Source organism: Copadichromis virginalis, linkage group LG8 (genome assembly GCF_057382275.1).
Source record: "Copadichromis virginalis isolate Kocher_CV1m ecotype Utaka linkage group LG8, C_Virginalis_male_GT1.1, whole genome shotgun sequence".
Taxonomy (NCBI): Eukaryota; Metazoa; Chordata; class Actinopteri; order Cichliformes; family Cichlidae; genus Copadichromis; species Copadichromis virginalis.
Window position 1 is genome coordinate 22,860,690 of NC_140625.1, and position 20,236 is coordinate 22,880,925.

The 20,236-nt window shown below is 41.1% G+C and overlaps 2 protein-coding genes across 2 annotated transcripts in view; both read left to right on the top strand.

Moving 5' to 3' along the window:
* LOC146703393 (protein kinase C epsilon type-like) overlaps positions 1-9,441 on the top strand; it is a 53,507-nt gene extending 44,066 nt beyond the window's left edge. The window contains exons 8-15 of the mRNA XM_085466594.1: positions 405-507; positions 1,140-1,336; positions 4,104-4,277; positions 4,369-4,523; positions 4,744-4,882; positions 6,213-6,401; positions 7,501-7,647; positions 9,234-9,441. Coding sequence (XP_085322720.1) covers positions 405-507; positions 1,140-1,336; positions 4,104-4,277; positions 4,369-4,523; positions 4,744-4,882; positions 6,213-6,401; positions 7,501-7,647; positions 9,234-9,383 — 1,254 coding nt within the window. The 3' untranslated portion in view covers positions 9,384-9,441. The remainder of the gene's footprint in view (positions 1-404; positions 508-1,139; positions 1,337-4,103; positions 4,278-4,368; positions 4,524-4,743; positions 4,883-6,212; positions 6,402-7,500; positions 7,648-9,233) is intronic.
* A 2,095-nt stretch (positions 9,442-11,536) lies between these two features.
* Positions 11,537-19,964, top strand: LOC146703394 (endothelial PAS domain-containing protein 1-like). Its single transcript, XM_085466595.1, has 9 exons — positions 11,537-11,562; positions 12,403-12,569; positions 15,410-15,657; positions 15,744-15,828; positions 16,664-16,764; positions 16,873-17,036; positions 17,786-17,892; positions 17,984-18,152; positions 19,655-19,964. The coding sequence occupies exons 1-9, from the start codon at positions 11,537-11,539 to the stop codon at positions 19,716-19,718; spliced, it is 1,131 nt and encodes a 376-aa protein (XP_085322721.1). The 3' UTR covers positions 19,719-19,964.
* Positions 19,965-20,236: the final 272 nt, after the last annotated feature.

Below are 20,236 nucleotides of genomic sequence, written 5' to 3' on the forward strand. Positions count from 1 at the left end.
CGGCAGGAGTCGGTTTCAGATGGGTTCTCACTCCTGTAAATACTCTGCGTGGTTTGGGTTAGGGAGCGCACACAGGAGGCAGGACACATGACGCCCACTCGCTCGCTGTGAATTCACCGAGCTATTACCTGCTTTATTCTTACACTGGGTCAATCAGACATCACACAGACTTTGTGTGGGAGCGACTGCGTTGCGCATTTGTATTCTCACGTGCTCCCGTGTTTAGTAATGCCTTTAAAAGTTCAGGCCTGCGTTGGACGTGTAAAAAGCAGCTTTAAAGCTCCGATTTTCAACTGAGAAACTTGGATTCACCTCCGTGACTCGTGATTCAGGAAACAGATTTTTAGAGGACAGCCCAAAGGCACGGCCATGTTGACTCTCTCTGTGTTTCTCTCTTTCTTCAGTTGACTCCAGGGCAGGACCCTCCCCAGTCTCCTCCTGAGCACTCTCAGACTGAGGAGAACAGCTTCAGCCAGCCAGCTGTCCCCACCTCCCCCTCACAACAGGGTAACACGACACACACACACACACCAAAAAAACCACATCAACAAAAAGACGTCTAAAAGCCCGCTTCGAGATGGGTACGGCGGGGGGCGGTTTAATGTGTAATTCTACCAGTGAGGGGTAGTCATTCGATTTCAGCGATAATATTGTTGCTGTTTTTAAAAAATAAGTTAAATGTTATTGTTTTTTTCTTTCTCTCTTCTTTTTTCTAAAAACAAGCTAAAATTGAATTATCCCTCCACCGCCCACCACCATTTGGTTGTCACAGTTAGTCATCGCATTATCACACTTTGCAAGCTGAGAAATAAAAAAGTTAACTTTCTCTTTGTGGAAGTCGTCCCATTTTTTTTTTGTTCTCGTCGAGCCAAACGCCGATGACAACGGCGCCGCTCGCTGCTGTTATTTAATCGCCCTGGTCCGGGGAGTGAATCATTCCAGGTTTTAACAGAGGATGTGATCATGTTTTGTTTTGTTTTTTTCAAAGTTTATTGAAAAGCAATCAGTAACAAATGTGTAATGCTTCTAAACAGCTCTTATTTCCGTATAATTGAGTTGAATGCTGACAGGAAAAAAGAGAAAAGTCAGCCAGCCTGTTTTTGCTGATGTCTGATCTGCTTTTCCGATGACACCCACAGACTTGGCAGAGTTGGATCGCCTGCAGGACGCGCTGTCGCTCAACCAGCAGGGACCTCAGCACTCTTCCTCCTCTTCCTCCTCCACCACCTCCTCTTCCTCGTCCTCCTCGGCAGCCAGGCAGAACGGAGAGAGCCAGAGGAGGAGCCTGAAGGATTTCAACTTCATCAAGGTTCTCGGCAAAGGCAGCTTCGGCAAGGTGGGAGAGCTCGGAGGAGGCGTGCGAGGGGGATGTTTATTTGTTTGTTCCTCATTATGTTTATAATTAAACTGTTTTTATTTTTAAATCAACAACCAGTTCACGGGGTTCCCATTATTCATAACACCTGAATTATCAGGGGAAGTGAATAATATCAGGGGAGCAGAATAGACTGACGCTCATGTGCATTGCATTAGGTTCAGGCACCTGCTTTTATTTATAATTTAAATGTAATGTTTTGTATGCAGTTTAGATTTTTCTGCTTATTGTTTTCTATTTATGGGTTGCAGGATTAATTGGTACCATGTTGATACAATGTCCAGCAGCAGGTCACTGTAAAACCTTTGTATAGTTACTGCAGATTACCTGCCCAACACCAGATGGTAGGTTAGAGAATAGCTGGTAAATATATTGGGGCTCTGAGCAGATAAAGAGCCATTTGTTTCAATCACCAGCTGCTAGAGACCAAAAACAGATCATATAATATTGTTCCATTCATAATTTTATCACTGTAAACCCCCTCTTGCATTTTATAATACACCGATGAGCTAAAACATTATGACCACTCACTGGAGTGACTCATATTGATGATCTTACACCTATTGCAGTCTGTGATTGAACAGGATGAATCTGAGCAAAATTGACAAAGCCAGACGACCCAGTCTGAGTAACGAGCCAAGCCAGTTTCCCATTGTCTGGCGCAGTGGGAGGACTCTTACATTTCATTGGACCACCTTTAACTTTGTTGCATTGTTGCATCGTTTTGAAAAGCTTGTGCAATGTCACTTCATTTATTTTCATTCAGATATGCATCAGTTGTTCAGCCCAGAGCTCCCTCTCTTGGAGATGTGAGAGTCGGGGCCGCTGTATGAAGTCTGCTCCAACATGTAGATTTTCCGGACTCTTTCACAGTTTCAGCCTAACGATTCCTGTCGTTGCAATCTTGGAACGCGGCTGCGCCGTCGAGGAGAAAAAAATCAGTTGATGAAAAATGATTCAGTCTAATCAGGTAGTCAGCTGACCCGATGTTTTCAGGTGCATAACATTGCTCAACCTGACCGGCTGACACAAACCCAGGTCATAACACTGCTCCCACAGGCTTCATCGCTTCGTCCACCTCTCCTCTTACTCAGATATACTGATCGCTCTGGAAAACAGATTAAACATCCAGATTCCTCTGACCATGTCACCTTTTTCCACTTTTTACAATCTCTTTGCTTCCCAGCAAACCGAAGCCTTTTTTCTGATTTGCTTTATTGATAAGCGGTTTTGTTAGGCGGGCACAGCCGTTTGGCACCGATCCATTAAGCTCTCCTCACTTTGTTGAAATGCTCTTATTTCCCTTTCCTTTTAGCGCTCGAGTTCAGCAAATGTTAAAGGGGTGTCCAATTGCAGTTATTCAAGATTACTTCCTGATTACATTTCTTCCTCAAAGATGATGTTTCACCACTATCCTTCCGGGTTGTCAGTAATGCCTTTGGCACTTCTTAACCTAATTTTAGAGGTTTCAGCAGTCTTCTTTATTGTGTTCTTTGCTTGATGCAGTAACTTGACCCTTCTGAAACGAAGAAGCATCTTTTCCAGGACCAGAGGAGAGATGTCTTCCGATTTGGAGAAAGAAGAAGTTACTCACTGTTGCAGACCTGAAGCCTATTACTCACTGCAGTAATTATCTAGTAGAAGACTCTTACCTATTTGCTTAGTAAATCCACATGGTGACCTTTTTGTTTTTTTGGTGAGGTAGTGTATTAAAAACAAGGGAGAAAATCACAAGATATTCAAAACAGAGAAACATTAAAAAAATATGAAAGACTCTTTAAAACAGAGACAATGAGAAAAGGTGTGAAAAAGAAGCAAAGAGGTATAAAAAAATAAAACACTTGTGAATAATAGAAGCAGAAGGCTAATTAAGGATTAAGGAAATGGGCATCTGCTCTTCATCTACCTAGGCTACTAACTGTGGTTGAACCTAGTATGAAAAGCACGTGCGGGACGTAACTTGGAACCAAAGCGTGCGAGTTGTGCCAGCGCACCAGGACGCCTAATCCTCACCTTAAGTAACAAGCGTTTGAAGCGTCCTGTAGTAGGCATTACTGCATTACTTGTGTGCGTCCTGCAGTCTTGCAGGCTGCAGATGGATAAAGTTGGTCCAAGCATGGACAAACAAGGCCTGCCCGAAGCTTACAGGAATTACAGGATCTTTGTTTTGGTGCCAGAAAACTCCAGGGCACCTTTAGAAGTCCATGCCTCACTGGATCAGAGCACTTGAAGGACAGACAGCATATCAAGAAGTGATGGCTTTGGGTTTTGGCTTGTCGGTGTAAACAAAATCAGCCTGGATTTTACACGTCACTCTCAACGTTGAGTCGGCAGATAGTCTGATTAAGTTTACTTCGAGAGCTCATTTCAATACAGCAACCAAAGTGCTTGTAAAGTGCTCACAAAACAAACACTGCCTATATAAGACAGTGTATATAATAAATAATTAATGTAAGTCATAGCTTATACGTGGAAGCAGATGCCTCCTGATCTATGTTTGCATTCATTCTGAATTATAATTCAGCTGATGTATCATAAATCACATGTGGTACAAATGCTTCACTTCATCACCGTGCAACTATGGGTTGTACTCAGTTGTAATGCAAGATGCCTACAATTCGAAACACCCACAGATAACGAATGACCCCGTAAAAAGAAAAAGGTGTTAACGCTGAGATCGCGGAATAAACAAATTTTTGCCGTTTCATACTGCGCATCTCTTATCCAGGTGATGCTGGCGGAGCTGAAGGGGACAGAAGACGTTTACGCCGTTAAAGTTCTGAAGAAGGACGTCATCCTGCAGGACGACGACGTGGACTGCACCATGACCGAGAAGCGCATCCTGGCCCTCGCCCGTCGACACCCCTACCTCACCCAGCTGTACTGCTGTTTCCAGACACGGGTAGGCTGACGTGTGAAGCAAAACGTACAGATTCAACAGCTGACTGCATTTCTCCTGTCTAATACCACTCCGTCCCTCCCTCTGTCTGCAGGACCGTTTGTTCTTTGTAATGGAATATGTGAATGGAGGAGATCTGATGTTCCAGATTCAACGATCCAGGAAGTTCGATGAGCCTCGCTCTCGGTTCTACGCTGCCGAAGTCACCTCAGCCCTTATGTTTCTGCACCGTAACGGAGTCATCTATAGGTAAACACCCTGCTGTCCTCGTTTGGTTTTTCTATCAAGGTCACTCTTAACTGTCAAAGAGAAAATATATATTTATATTTTGCTTTTTATTTTGGTACGAAAAGCCATAGAAAACATCAGTGCTTATTATCTGTTTACATTGCATGCACCTCCCCCAGTGAACCAAACTTTCCTAGAAAGTAGATGGTGCTAATAGCGTATCTGTGTCTTTCTGTTACAGGGATCTGAAGCTGGATAACATCCTCTTGGATGCTGAGGGTCACTGTAAGCTGGCAGACTTTGGTATGTGCAAAGAGGGCATCATTAACGGAGTCACTACCACCACCTTCTGTGGCACCCCGGACTACATTGCCCCTGAGGTGAGATTAACTCAAGGGCCTGCACTTCTTTATGTTGATAGGGTATAATGGTCGATATTCTTACCCTTGTATTGTTAAGTAGCTATTAGCTATTAACAACATTATATTTCACCTGGATATTTGAACATCTGTCCTGATAACATTAATCTGAGCTAAGTTAAAATCACAGATTCAGACTTATCAGTATTGTACTGATGTATCAAAGATGGAAGTCCCATGAGCTGAGTGCTTTTCATTTTTGCTGTCTTGCTGTTTTAAAACCTCGTGACGAGTGACGGACAGACTGTAGCCGAGGACCCCACAAACCACTTGTCTGGTCCTAATAATGACTATAATTTACCAAATGGCTTCATTTTTTTAACCGTGTGTGAACTGGAATTTGAAGTTGAGCCCATAAGTTCATTAGAAAGTGTTTTCTGAATTCAAAAATAAGGGAGCCGATTTCTATGCAGCTGTAAGCATTTTTTGCAGCCTGCTGCACTGCCCCCTGCTGGCCATTAAAAAAAATACAGGTTTAGGTCACAGCAGAGTTTTGGGCCACATTTTAGACCCAGAAGTTGTGCATATCTTATGCTGTCTATCCAACTTTAGCTCCCTTTTAGTCAGGACTAACAATCATATTAACAACAATCAACATCCGGCTCTGTTGCTCAGTGCGAAAGGGAACAATCTTCATTCATTTCAGGGTCATATGACTTCGCTGTCATCACAAGCATTTATTGGCTCCACCACCGTGCTTGCTGTGGGGTCATTAACTTCTGGGGGACTCTCAGTCCCCTTGGTTACAAATATAATGTTTAGTCTTTGTTAAGGAATCAATCAAACACTTTTTGGATAAATTGCCTAAAAATGTCACCGGCCGAAGTGCCAAGTGTTCATGACGCATCTGAGTGCAATCACTTATCATGGGTATTACACAAGTCTGTGTTTGTGCACATCAGCTGAAGGTGGACACTGAAGTTGAAGAAAACTTGTGTGCAGCAGTTAAAGCATTTCAAGGGACTTTTATTTGCATAATTTTTAAGTAGATATGCTTTTAAGAAGTCAAAAAGCATATGAAAGATAAATTATTATTCAATGCAGAGACTTTTTATCTCTCTTAAACATGTATGGAGATGATCTTTAAGTAGTTCAGTTTCCCTTTCACTCTTGCTGCTGATGACATTAGTTAGGTCTATCCATTGTTTTGGCTTTTCTACACCACTTAAAGTGGAATAAAGTACATCCTATTGAGGCTCTTCACCTCAATGGATCTGTTTGCAGGATGTCACGCAAGCAGAAATGTATTTCCTCGTAATCATCTTGAGCTGTGTCATTTGGTTGAATTCAGATCCTGCAGGAGCTGGAGTACGGAGCCTCTGTGGACTGGTGGGCCCTTGGGGTGCTGATGTATGAGATGATGGCCGGACAGCCTCCGTTCGAAGCCGATAATGAAGACGACTTGTTTGAGTCGATTCTCCACGACGATGTCCTCTACCCCGTGTGGCTCAGCAAAGAGGCTGTTTCTATTCTCCGAGCGGTACGTGTCGTCTCTCCCAACATTATCTGACATTTTTGTAGGACTGGTAAGCTCTTGGGAAGCTCTCATCACCAATTTCTTTTGATTCTACAAGGAAAGCTTAGTTTATTTTAACTGTATTTAGGAGATTTTGATCAAAATCAATTAAAATCAGTTCAGTTTTATTCACATAGTGCCAAATCATAACAGTCTCCTTATTAATGTGCTTTATACTGTCAGGTAAAGGCCCTACAGTAATACAGAAAAAATCCAACAATCAGATAACCCCACTATGAGCTAGCACTTGGCAACAGTGGAAAGGAAAAACTCTCCATCAGAACCAGGCTCAGGGAGCAGCAGCCACCTCCTATGAGTGGTTGGGAGTGAATGTACTAATAAAGTACTTGTGTATTTTAACATGGACAACCAACATTTATTAAACGTGCTATGAAGAGAAATGTAGAACGGCTATATGAGCACTGTAACGAGTGTAACGATGCAGATAAGTTGAAGTTAAGTTAAACAAAAAACAAACTTCAATGTCTAAAAGGCTCAATTCCAGCCCAGACTTGGCCAAGCTTTAACACAACAGCATCTCAATTAACAAAAACTGTTCCTGCAAGAGAAGAATTCAGTCTTGTGGTCACCGTTTTAACTTTCATTCAGATTTCTATCCTCAGAGCGTCACACGAGCAAATCAAACTCAAAGTGCACTTGATGCAAAGGTGTCATGCTGCACTTTCCTCGGACACTGAGGAGAATTAAAAAAAGGTTAAATGCAGTCATAAAACTGCAGTGAATCACAAAGTGCTCTTATAATGCCGAACAGACAGCAGAACAAAAGCAACGCGGTAAATAACACCGGCACTCTGCTGACCTGTTTGATCACTCTGCCAGTGACTCTGTGGATGCTAAAAACAAAGCCGTTTATGCCTCGGCTCTATTATTAGCACCAAAATGCTCCCCCCCTTATCTCCTCAATCCCGAATCCTTTGTCTTTACTTGTGCAAACAAAGATGTGAAGTGTATTTTGTTATGGATTAAACCACAGCTAATAGTTTTCAAGGTCCTGCTTTTCTGGAAGAATAAGTCCAAAAATACAAATGTTTTATTTGTGCAGTTCATGACAAAGAACCCGGCCAAGCGTCTGGGCTGCGTCGTGAGCCAGGGTGGCGAGGAGGCCATCAAGACCCACGCCTTCTTCAGAGAGATCGACTGGGTACTGTTGGAGCAGAGAAAAGTCAAACCACCCTTTAAACCCCGGATTGTAAGAGACACACACTCTGCACGAACTCACACAGGCCACAGTTTTACATGCAGCTATTTCACACATAAACCTTCAGTAATGCATCGTGTATTTGATACTAAACATTTTTCAAGGCTCAGTAGTTTTGTGAACTTGTGGATAGGTATCCGAATTATTATTCTTTAGTTTTAAATTTACTTGGAATGCTGAAAGACTATATACATGACATATACTGAGCATATTCTGATTCTGAGGAACTACACCAACAAACTAGCAAAATACTCAAAAAATACTTGTTTCTCAAAATACTAATTTATCATTCAGCTAAAATCTCAACTGTAGCAGAACGAAACATAAGCTGCAATGTTCAGGTAATATTCGCTAACATTACCTGGCAATGGCTAAACTAAAGAGAGCAGCACACAGCCAAAAAAAAAAATGCTTCTTTTTCTTAGTCCACCAGGTGGTGCTGTTGAGTTTTGGGTTTCATTTGGAAGTTGGTAAAACAAAGATGGAGGCCTGAGAGAAGTGCTGTGTGTTTAAATCAGAGATGTTGCCTTTTTTAACAAGAAAGGGACAAAGGAGATGGATTTGTAAGGAGTGTCATGTGAAAGTAAAATATTCTATGAATACTGTAAACATGAGGGCATATTTCATGCACTGCCATCCTCTCTGGTAATTCCTGCCTCTACTGCCGAGTTGGGGGACCTGTTCTTTGTACTTTGTTCTTTGTACCTGTACTTTGAGGTTTATTTTATCACCCCATTTGCAGTTAGTTGTTAAAAAGCTAATGTTAGCAAAGTATTTGAAACATTAGGGTAAGTGGGACCAGTCAAATAAGGTTTTAAAGCCCTGCGGTGGCTGTTATATTTTCACCACCATCTCTGCTGGTGTCAAGTTGCATCGTAGACTTTCATCTGGGATTGTTTTTTAATACTGTACGTCTCTTTTTGTCTCAAATATAAAATTCAACATCAACACCTTTATTACTATGCTGTCAAAAGTCTTCAGGTTAGCTTTCAGGAATTTTAAAGCCTAGAAAGCCTGAAGTTAAAGTAGGCATAAGCACGGAGATTGAAAAAGTATCTCAATTCGTTATGTTGAGTAATTCTCACAGTACCAGTCAAAGGTTTGGACACAGTCACCCATTCAGTTGTTTGCTGGCAGAATCGAAAAAGGGAAGTTCACATACTACGAGGTCAACTGAGAGTCATGACCTGCTTCCCCCTCCAGAATGGGCAGGCTTTAAGCGCACTCTGTCTCTGTCAATCATTCAAAAACAAGTAAATATGTGTTTTTAAAAAGTCTTTCGGTGTACTGAATTACTTTAATTTTAATATGTGTTTATTCATTTTGTTTGTGAAAGAAAGACTGTGCCATTTAGTCTCTAAAAGTAGCTTAAAAGGCTTGAAATCCCAATTTTGCTAATGCTAGATTTAAAAGGTTTGTGGCGTGTTAATTAAAGACCCCCTAAGAGAGCACCTTTCAAGGAACAGTAAGTCACAGTGGTCAGAAGGTGTCGCTGTCATGTAATTTTGAACGTTCTCTGACATCCTTCCCTCCGTCCGTGCCTTTGTGTGTGTGTTTTCGTGTGCATGCGTCTGCAGAAGACCAAACGAGATGTGAATAACTTCGACCAGGATTTCACCAAGGAGGACCCCGTGTTGACGCCCACGGACGAGGCCATTATCCGACAGATCAACCAGGAGGAGTTCAAGGACTTCTCCTACTGCGCCCCCGAGGAGACGCATACCTAACACATACACAAATACACACAGATCCAGCCACACTAAACTCGGTATGCACGCACTCACACATGCTCCATAGATCCATAAAATCCCTTTACAAATCACACACGCACACAAACACACACACACGGTCAGTCCTTTACTTTGAAGCTATTGGCTGTTGTTACTTTTGAGATATAATTTACTTGCATTGTGTTGTTGTTGTTGCCTGGGTTCATTATGAATATGAATTTAAATATGAATATGCACACGCTCTCACAAACAAACGCACGCACACATCGACACGCTCACGTGCGTACAAACACTACAATCCCAAGTTTTACGTGCCCTCGCGCACTCCTACAGTACAAGGTCACTGCACACGCTCAGACAAAACCAAACACACATACACACACCTACACTGCTTCTCTCCCCGGCACCTGTACACATGTGGACTGTGGGTGCTGGGTGCAGAGGCTTGTATATAGCCTGTGTTGAGTGGCTGTATCGTGCTGGTGTTGTCTGCTATTAAAGGAGCGTCGTGGCGCATGGACAAGCACCCTACCTGTGTTATTACTGTCCTTATTGTGGACCAGTTAGGGCCAAATCCCCTTTTGTGCAATACCCTGACTATCTATATATTTTATGGTTTGTTTGTTCATGTGCGCGTGTGTGTGTGTGTATGTGGTTTTTTTCTTCCTCAAAATGTGTTTTTTAAATTGTTTTTGTTGGATTATGGTATGACTGAAGTATTCACTCATTCTCTGTCCTTTGTGTACAAAGTGAATGTCGAGCTTACGAGTTACAGGCTATCGAACTAATTATGTCGAGCAGAGTGTTAGAGGCGGCCTGTGTAGCAGTGAAAAGCCCCATTTCCAGCTATTTCATCCGTCTGTTAGGTTCAGAGATTTGGTCTGCCCTTTTTGTGTGAATGTGGGCCTTTTTATTAATATTATTGTTATTATTATTATTATTATTGTGAATGTATATTTTCATGCGTGCGAATGTGTGAATTTCTTTTTTCCCCTTTTCTGTCTGTTTTTTAGCATTTCCATAGCAACCGTCAGTGTTTTCCCTTTCCTTGCACTCTATTTCAAAGCACCAATTCCCCTTTTCCACATCCAGCAGCTCTTTCAGCCAAAACCACACGCTTTATTTTTTCTGACTTTTGCTCTTTATGTTTTCAAGAATGGCTTTTTCTTTCTTATTGCTCTCTCTCGCTCGCTCTTTCTCTCTTTTTTATTCTAAATCGAATTATTATTATTATTATTGTAAAGTGTATCTGGAGAAATCCTTTGTGCATAATACTATAACTATACTATTATAGGTCTGTTACAGCCGGGTTGATAAGACGTGTTGAGAGCCAGCAGCTGAATTACCTCTCACTTCACACACACACACACACACACACACACACACACACACACACACACACACACACACACACACACACACACACACACACACACACAATAAGCACCAATACAGACTAGCTCCTTTTCCACCTCCCCCTTCTTCTCACTTTCTATTGTGCAGACACACACACACTAAACACAGAAGGACTGTTGCGTACTGTACAGTGATCTGAAGATGAGCTGGTTGCTCTCTGTGCAGTAGAGTTGATGTGTAGTGAAGCTTTGTGCACCTGGTCACACTATCTTACTCTGTGCCAAAATGTAGTGCAACAGCCGGGCTAGTCCTGTCTGGTCTGATTCCAATAAAACACTGAGCTGTCTACATCAATCCCAGACTACATTGTGTCTTTTTCTTATTGTTCTTTTCCCCTTCTTTGCTTTAATCGATTCTAACCTGCTGCTGTTCAGAGGCAAATCTGTGGGATGCTCAAAAGTTTATGTAAGAGAAGAAGAAGAGGGGAGGGAGGGAGGGTGGAGTGGAGGGAGGAGGAAAGAAGAGGGGAGGGAGATGCTTCTCATCAAGGCTGACCTATCATCACTTTTGGAGCCCTCTAGGTAATTTGCATGCCAAGGGGAGATGAGACTGTTTGGAATCCATTCAAGTCATCTGTGCAGCACTGTGGGTCTAATTGCCTGTCTGATGAACTAGTCTACCTGTGATGGTGCAAATTGCAGTGCAGAGAGTCGCTGTTGTGCCGTGAACTCCTGCTGCCATCGCGCCTGCTTTCCTGAGCCGTCATTCACCATGCGAGACATCTGCGAGGCACGATGACAGCTGACAAGGAGAAGAGAAGGTAAAGCAGCGTGTTGCTTTGTTCATAGGGGCATTCATTTGGCAGCAATAAATCTTAATAGATCAAGTTTAAGTGAGTTGCCAGCTAACTGAGGTAAAGAAGTGAGGTCAAAGAGAGTGCTGTGGCCACTCTGGATGCCTCAGATCTTAACCACGGTGCACTGTTGACCTTCCACATCTCTTCATCAGTGGTGGGGGAACTATTAAAAAACAAAGACACTAAAAACTGCAAAAGATAGAATTCAAATACTTCAAGGTAAAGCTCTGGAATCAAATCTTTCAGTAGAAATGAGGCAATGTTAGCAGTAAAAACACTGAAGGTGAAGTAGGAATAAGCATGGAGATTGAAGAAGTGTCACATATTGAGAAATTCTCTAAACTCACACAGATTATGTCAAAAGTTCACAGTGTGATGAAGCTGAAACATGACTGTTTTTACAGTTCCTGTAAAGCTGAGGAACAATGTCACTTTATTTATTTATTTATTTTTCCTTACATCAGTTTGAACACAGAATCCAAGTCTGCAGAGTCACAACATTAGCAGGCAAAATGCAGAAAATGAACAATATTATCTTCCGATATCAAAGAGAGTACATTTTAAATAGTCTTTGAGAAAATGCACTTCATCCAGTATCATCTCACTTTTACTTTAGTGACTAAATGAGTGAGTTTTCTCTAGTTTATATGTATCTATGTTGTGTGCAGCATAGAGCATACTTGCAGTAAAATGGTGTTTATAAACTTACCTAACTTAATTTTAGGTAGTAAAATCTGATGTAAGTTTGATTGAGAGAAATTTAGTTCAGCCTTCTTTGCATTTCCTGACTTCTGCTTTCTGAAGAGCGATCAGCCGTGAGGCTGCTCGAAGGAGACGGCGAGTGGAGTCTGACGTGTTTGGGGATTTGTCTCGCCTCCTGCCGCTGCAGCCCTCCGTCAGAGCTCACCTGGACAAGCCCTCCGTCATTCGCCTGACCCTCAGCTACATACGCATGCACACACTGCTCAAAGGTAACAGCGCACATGTGAAGACATTTAACACCGTCTCTGACCTCTGTGTGTGAGATACACTCAGAGCAAACTGAATCACAAGGAGAAAAACACCACTTGAAGTCAGTAAATATACGCATTTACATATTTATGGCACCATTTATGTACTCGGCACTGATATTAGTTTGCAGGCTTTAGAGAAAATATAGTGAAATATAGAGAAAACCTTCAAATGATGTAAATGCTTTGTTTCCTTTATTTCTCCTGAAATCTGGGAAATTCATACAAAACACCCCCCCCCCCCCCCCCCCCCCCAAATAGCTCACAAAGTGTAGAGAACAAGCACAAAAATAGCTAAAACTGAAGTGTTAACAGTGCTGTTCAAAAATAATGCGTTTCATAATACAAACAGATTTCCATTAAGGTGATATCCATAAATAAATACATGCAATTGGGCTGTTTAAACTATTTAATTCTTGCTGAGGTGTGTCTGGCCTATTTATTTATCAATCCATTATCCTGCCAAGAATCCCAGGAGTCTTTGTGTTTGCTCTGCGCCTGTCTCACAACAGTCAATCCATCCGCTTTAAATTCAGCTTGTGTTTGGGTTAAATTTGACCTGTTTTGACATTTAATAGCAGCACAAATGCTTTAAATGTTTCTAAAGTGACCTGAAACACACAGAAAATGACTAACATGACTAACAGGTGCTAAAAATATTTTACAAATGGATTTTACATCAATTTCAGGGAATCCTGCAACTGTGCATGCCATGTCTATGTGTATTTCATATGGGACAGTAGTGACAGTTCAAGGTGGACCTCAACACAATTGTATATGGTGTTTCTCTACTCAGTTTTAGCATTTAAAGTGTTTTCTTCCTCCAAGCCTCATTCACACATTCATACACAAGCCTTTTATCGAAACCCAGTTGCCGTTAACCACACATTCACACACTCATATTCATACTCTGATGGAAGTATTAGGGGGAGCTCATAGCTCTACCACCTGACCCAAAGAAATCTGCTAACAGAGTAAGAGTAAAACAGCATAAGAGTGATCATATATGGAGCACATAAGGAAGAGCAGTCGTACAGGGGTCACAGGATCTGTTGACACAAACACAAGATCTGAAATTTTTCAGCATGGCGGTGGAGTGGTTAGTACAGTTGCCTCACAGTTCCTGGTTTAAATTTTCTGTGTGGAGTGTACGTGTGCTCTCTGGGCCTTCAGGGGTTTCCTTCAGTTTCCTTTTGGCCCGTCTCCTCGTCTCCTCCCACGGTTCAAAGACATCCATGTTAGGTTAACTGGTGATTCGAAACTGGTTGTGGATGTGAGGCAGAATAAAGTGCTTGAAATAGATGGAATAAGGCGGTGTATTAATGTGTGGTTAAAGTGTGAGTTGTAGCTAAAAGTGCTTTGTGTGGTCAGAAGAACTAAAAAAGCACAACACAAATGCAAGGACATCACGTGAGCACCCACAACGGAGCAAAATAATCTAAAAATAAACAAGTTAGAATTAAAGTCTGAAATCAGTCTGATTCGAGTTGAAACTAACTGAGATTATGAAGCTAACCAAGCTGCCAGTTCAGTGAGTGTGGAAAACACACGTGTGAGTCCCACATGCAAGATTTCCTACTGATGCTTTTAATGTGCAGACTAATCCTTTTTTTAAGCATTTTGTGTGTTTCAACTAACAATTAATCTCTAATTAACACTGATAATTATAAATGGCAGTTTTAATGATGTAAGAGTGAGGAAATGGTTAACAGCTGTAATGGTTATATAATAAAGCTCAACAGTTCACGTTCAGTAAAATACATTTAAATCATTATGGCTGTCTTAGGACATGAGGTTTGGTGATTACAGTGTTTTTTCTCTTTTTCTCTTACATCTAATAAATAGATTAATCCTCTATTTATTACCATCACAGAGACTATTTGTACAGAGTTGTAGTTCTGAGTCAAATCTTGGCTCCACACTTGGACATGAAATATGAGCAGTATGAAAGGGTTATGTAAGGCCATGTGCAAATTCATGTTTTCATCCCTTCATCCCAGAATATTGGGTTAATTCAACTTGATTTAATATTTTAATATTATTATTATTATGTGGTTTTCAGTGCCCCACTTCCAGTGGCTCAGTGTCCACAAACCACTACCATAACTTAACCCCAACACCAAGTCTTAGCACGGCAGATATTTAAATATGTGTGAAAAACCAAAATGATTTAGTCACTCTGAAAATCTAAAACTCAAGCTGGTTCTCACAGAGCAGAGAAACACACCCTTTTTTGTTTTTGCTTTTGTTTTTGTTCTTTTGTTTCCTGTGTGAGTTAATTTCACTCAGTCGTGCCGTTTAGATCATCAGTTCTCAAGAAAGCTAAAAACCACAATCTGTCAGTTCTGCACAGCCGTGTTGTGAGCAGACACCTTGGCCATCTCTTTAAAATTAGACACCTATAAAATTTGATGCTTTGCCGCACGTGGTGCATTTAGAAAACATCTGTCAATTGTATATACAAAAAATTAACAAGGGTTACACTATTCATAAAAAGGAACTGGACTAATAAAGACAAGTTAGGATAACAGGCTCGTGTAGTTTTTTCTGCTTACTTAAAAGGTTTTCAGATTAATACATTGTTAAAATGTGGAGATGCAAAAAAAAAGTGAAGAAAAAAAATTCAACGGGCTTGTGGGTTTTAGATTCAGATTGGTTTTAGAAAGAGGAAGTCTAAGATAACACAAGTACTAACAGCTGAAGCAAACACACAAAATGAAAAAGGAAACGCATCTTTTGTTATCCACTGAAAATGTAGACTAGAAAGCTTTGTCATATAAAAAACACTCTGTTTGTCTTAGAAAATGATGGGATAAATGCCGGGAGTAGGCACATGATAACATATCAGCAAGCGGTGGAAGGTGGAGATGAACAGAGCGGCTGTGACGGAGCACAGGACGAAGAGGAGAAAGACACAGAGGAATTCGAAGCCTCGCAGGAGACAAACATGTACCTGGGGATCTTGGAGGGATTTGTCATGGTCTTGTCCACTGAGGGAGACATGATCTTTCTGTCTGACAATGTCAGCAAGTACATGGGCCTGACTCAGGTAAATAAACCCACATATATTCTTACTATTCTTTTAAATAACCAGTAGGATTCAGGACTGAAATACTCTTCTATGTTTTCTCAAAGACTGAGTTGATGGGACACAACATTTTTGAATATACTCATCCCTGTGACCATGAAGAAATCAGAAGTAATCTGCGTCTAACAGCAGGTGGGTATTTGAACATCAAGGATATACGTTTTTCATATATGTTGGACACCATTTCAAAGCAAATATCTAATCAGCCAATCACACGGCAGCAACTCTGTGCATTTAGGCATGTAGATGTTGTCAAGGCGACCCACGGAAGTTCAAACTGAGCATTAAAACAGCAACTCAAATACCCACTCGTAGCATCCAAGACACGCAGAAGAGCATCTCTAAATCCACAACATGTTAATTTGAAGCAACTGGTTTACAGCAGCAGAAGACCACACTGGGTGCCACTTCTGCCGGACTCACCAAAATGGGACAAGGAAGATTATAAAAACATCACCTGCTCTGATGAGTGTCAGTTTCTGCTGCAACATTCACATGGTATGGTCATGATTTTGTGTAAACAACATTAAAGGATGGATCTATCCTGCCTTGAATCAACATTTCAGTCTGGTGGTGGACGTATAATAGTGCGGGGGATCTTTTCTCGTCACACTTTTGGCCCTTTATGACCCACTGAACCAAATGACGCACTTTAAACACCAGAGCCTATCTGACTATTTCCATTGAGCATGTACTGATGACAGGTTCTTGTCTCAAAGCTCAAATCATCTCAAGCTGGTTTCCTGAACATGAAAATGAGTTCACTGTACTCAAATAGTCTCGACAGTCACCACATCTCTTCAATGGAATGGGAGATTCCCATCATTGATGCGTAGCTGATAAACCGGCAACTAAAGAAGTTCTGAAGCCATAAAGGTGGTTTAGCATATTGTACCTAACAAAGTGTCCAGTGAGTATATAATCATACAGCTTTGTCCATGTGGCTAAATTAATTACTTATTTTTAGAGGAAGTTTGGTACGGTGAGAAGAGGGACTTTGTCATGAGGATAAAAAGTGCTCTGACTCACAGAGGAAGAACCGCCAACCTCAAGTCGGCTACTTGGAAGGTTCGTGAGAAACAGTATCGCTTAAAATATCTTTTTTAAAAATGGCCCCCTGGTCTACATCATGATGATTTTTTATCACACCTCCCATTTCCAACTCTGTGAGTTCAGGTTCTGCACTGTCAGGGCCGAGCAAAGGTGTGCGTGGACCCGTCTGCAGTTTCCTGTCTGCTCCTGACCTGTCGGCCTCTGCCTCTCTCACACACCCTGCTCAGCAGATACACCTTCACCAGCCAGCACAGCATGGACATGAGGTTTACCTATTGTGACCAGAGGTGTGTACATGCATTCAACCAAAGGTGGAATTTGTTGTTTATTAAAAGGATTGTCTTTTTGTAATTACTCTTCAACTAGTAGCTTAGATTAATTAGTGCTTGTGAATAAGCGGAAATAAGTAACAACGGGAAAAAAACCCCAACAAAAAAACCCCCATGCAGAAGCATTTTTAACCACCATATATATTACTTTAATACATTTAAAATGAATGCAGGATGTTAAGTTGAAAAACAGGAACATGTCTGGTAATCTTATTATGCAGTGCTGGATATTATGAAATTATATTTTTTCAAAAAGGGACAATTTTCGAAGCCAATTCAGCGCCAATTTTGTTTAAAAACTGTGCTGCATTAAGTGTTCTATCTGAACCCTCAGCCAAGAAAGCTCAACCAAAAAATCGGCTACAGTATACAGTTCAAACATTAAAGTAGAAATCATTAAAACAAGTTTCATTATGATTCTGGTTAGAAAATCCTGATATGTCATAGTTATAGCAGATTGGTAGTTAATAACCTTCAGTGTAACACATTTCAGGGCCTGACCTATGTTTATATAAACAACTCTGTGGTTATAATGCAAACCCTTGCCAGCTGAGAATGAGTGCACAGCATAATGTGTGACTGTATGAAAACTGTGCAGTTGTTTGTAAAGGCAACAGTGACTGGTTTATTAACATGATTTTAATCCTCAGTGTTGCTGACTTGCAAAATAAAATCATTTTGCCTCGTGTGTGTTTCTGTGTGTGCAGAGTGACTTCTCTTTTGGGCTACAGACCTGAGGAGCTGCTGGGCCGCTCCATCTATGATCTCTGTCACGCACTGGACACAAGCTGTTTGAACAAAAATCATCTAAACCGTAAGCACTGACACACAGACACAGACGTGCACGCGCACACACTACACTCCTATAAATACTTAACTAACTAACTTAACGTATTTCCCCGCAGTGTGTCTGAAGAACCAGTCAGTCAGCGGTCAGTACAGGATGCTGGTGAAAGGTGGAGGTTACGTCTGGGTGGAGAGTCACAGTGCTGTCATCCCCAGCGTCCGACCCTCCAGGTCCAGACCTGGCATCCCCCAGCCGCTCTGCATCCTCAGCGTTACCTACGTCCTCAGGTGTGTGCATTATTTTTGAAACCGCTTTGATTTAGCATGGCCATCACAGTAAACATGTTATTGGCTTTATTTCTAACCAGATTGGTAGCTCCATTGTCACCTCCTGACCCAGGACCAGGCCCTATCTCTTAACCCAAATCAATTTTAAGAATCATTTCTGGTGGTTTACCCAGACTACAGTGATGCATTAACTTCCAACATGCGACTCTGACAATAAACGATCCTTTCAGTGATTAATGGTCAACCAATTTCAACCAGTCCACAAAAATGCCTACCACAGGTCTTTATAACATCCAGGGTGTTTGCACAACCTGGAGCACTGATGTCCCAAATGGAAACGTGCTAATGGAAAGGGATTAAAAAAGGTGTTTGCAGGTAGATTTGTACGCCATAGCATCTATTATTTGTGAAGGGGAGAATATGAATCGAATAACTTAAAGCAACATATTATTATCTTTGAGGCTGTAACTAAGGATGATAAGTTATTGAAAATTAATTTGTTGATTATGTCTTAATAGAGAAATGTAGTATGATGACCTGTAGGGTTCCTCAGTAGTCTGGGCCTGGACCTCCTGTTTTCTTTATACATGTTACCCCTGAGGCATGTCATCCACAGCAATGGTGTGAGTTTTCCTTTTTATGCAGATGACACACAGATGCGCGTCTATTTTAACCTCAGTGACATTCTCTTAAAATCAAATCATTGAGTGACTGCAACCAATATATTAAATGCTGGATGATACAGAAGTTCTTGGAACAAAATATGGATAATTAAAACTGAAGTAATTGTTACTGGCCCCAGTGAATCTGACACGCTCACATGGACGCACCTGAACTCCGTGTCTGTAAAGTTGGGCCAGTACTGTAAAATCTTTGGCATCAGCTTTAACAACCAGGTCACACTGAATAACTTTTCAGTTCAGTTTTTCAGTCTCGTTAAAGTAGCTTAGGAAACTTATCAGCTCAGTTTTATTCAAAGGAAATCTAGAGAAAATCGCACATTTCTGGGTTGGATAAGTAAAACTCATTATACGCAAACTATTGCTGATTAGAACTGAAACTTCTTACTAAAATCAAAAAAACAACACATCACTCCCGTTCCGGCTTCACTTCACTGGTTAACTGTTAATTTTAGAACTGATGTTGTTGTTGAATTTTAAGGCCAGCTGGCATCTGACATATTTGCCTGGTTTAAAGCTGCTGGGCAACCCACAATCATCGGTTGAGAGTCAATGGTGATCTGGCTTTTTCTGTTAGGAGATCCATTCTTTGAGACAATCTTTCTTTGAGATAAGCTGTTTTTTTTCTCCATCTTGTCTCCCAAAGCACTTGGGAACTTTCTTTTAAAGAAATTCATAAAATATAAAATATCTCCTTTGCAAAAACTCAGATAAAAGTGAAAACTCTGAAGGTAGAATGTTTTTTTGTCGTTGCTGTTTTAATACAACTCAGAGTGCTGTTATTTACAGATGTTTAATATTGTGTGCATGTGTGTGTCACAGTGGTGTGGAGCAGCCATCTCTGCAGCTCTCCCTGGACCAGACTATCCACAGATATTTGAATTGAAATCGAGATCTGAAGAGATGTCTGCGAAACCCTCCGTCCTTCTGGGAGCCCTCATCGATTATTTCTATTAATCAAATTTCATAAAATTTTTGACTTTTAAAATCAGAGTGGCTGACTCTGTGTCTTGATGCAGATTATTGTATGCATTATTTGATGAAGAGTGTTTGGATTTAGACTGTTGTTTGTTAATTACATCCACAAACTTGTAAAAGGATGTTTTGTTAGTTCAGGTAGATATGTTGTTGTATTTGGAGTTTTTCCCTTCACAGTTTCTGTCTTACACTTTTGCAGAATTACTGCAGTATGACAGCTTCTCATTCTCTAAAACAAAAAACTGAAAGCCTAGGTGTAGACTGTGGTTGATAGTCAGTTGACGGGGTGTTCTGAGAGTTCAAATATGTTGATGAAAGCAGGCAGTTTGACTTTTTCTTGACCTCCCTGGGCCTGACCTTACTTCCTTTGGGGTTTCCTTCTGAGCCACCTGACACGTGGGGTGACATCTGACTGCCAGCCATAAT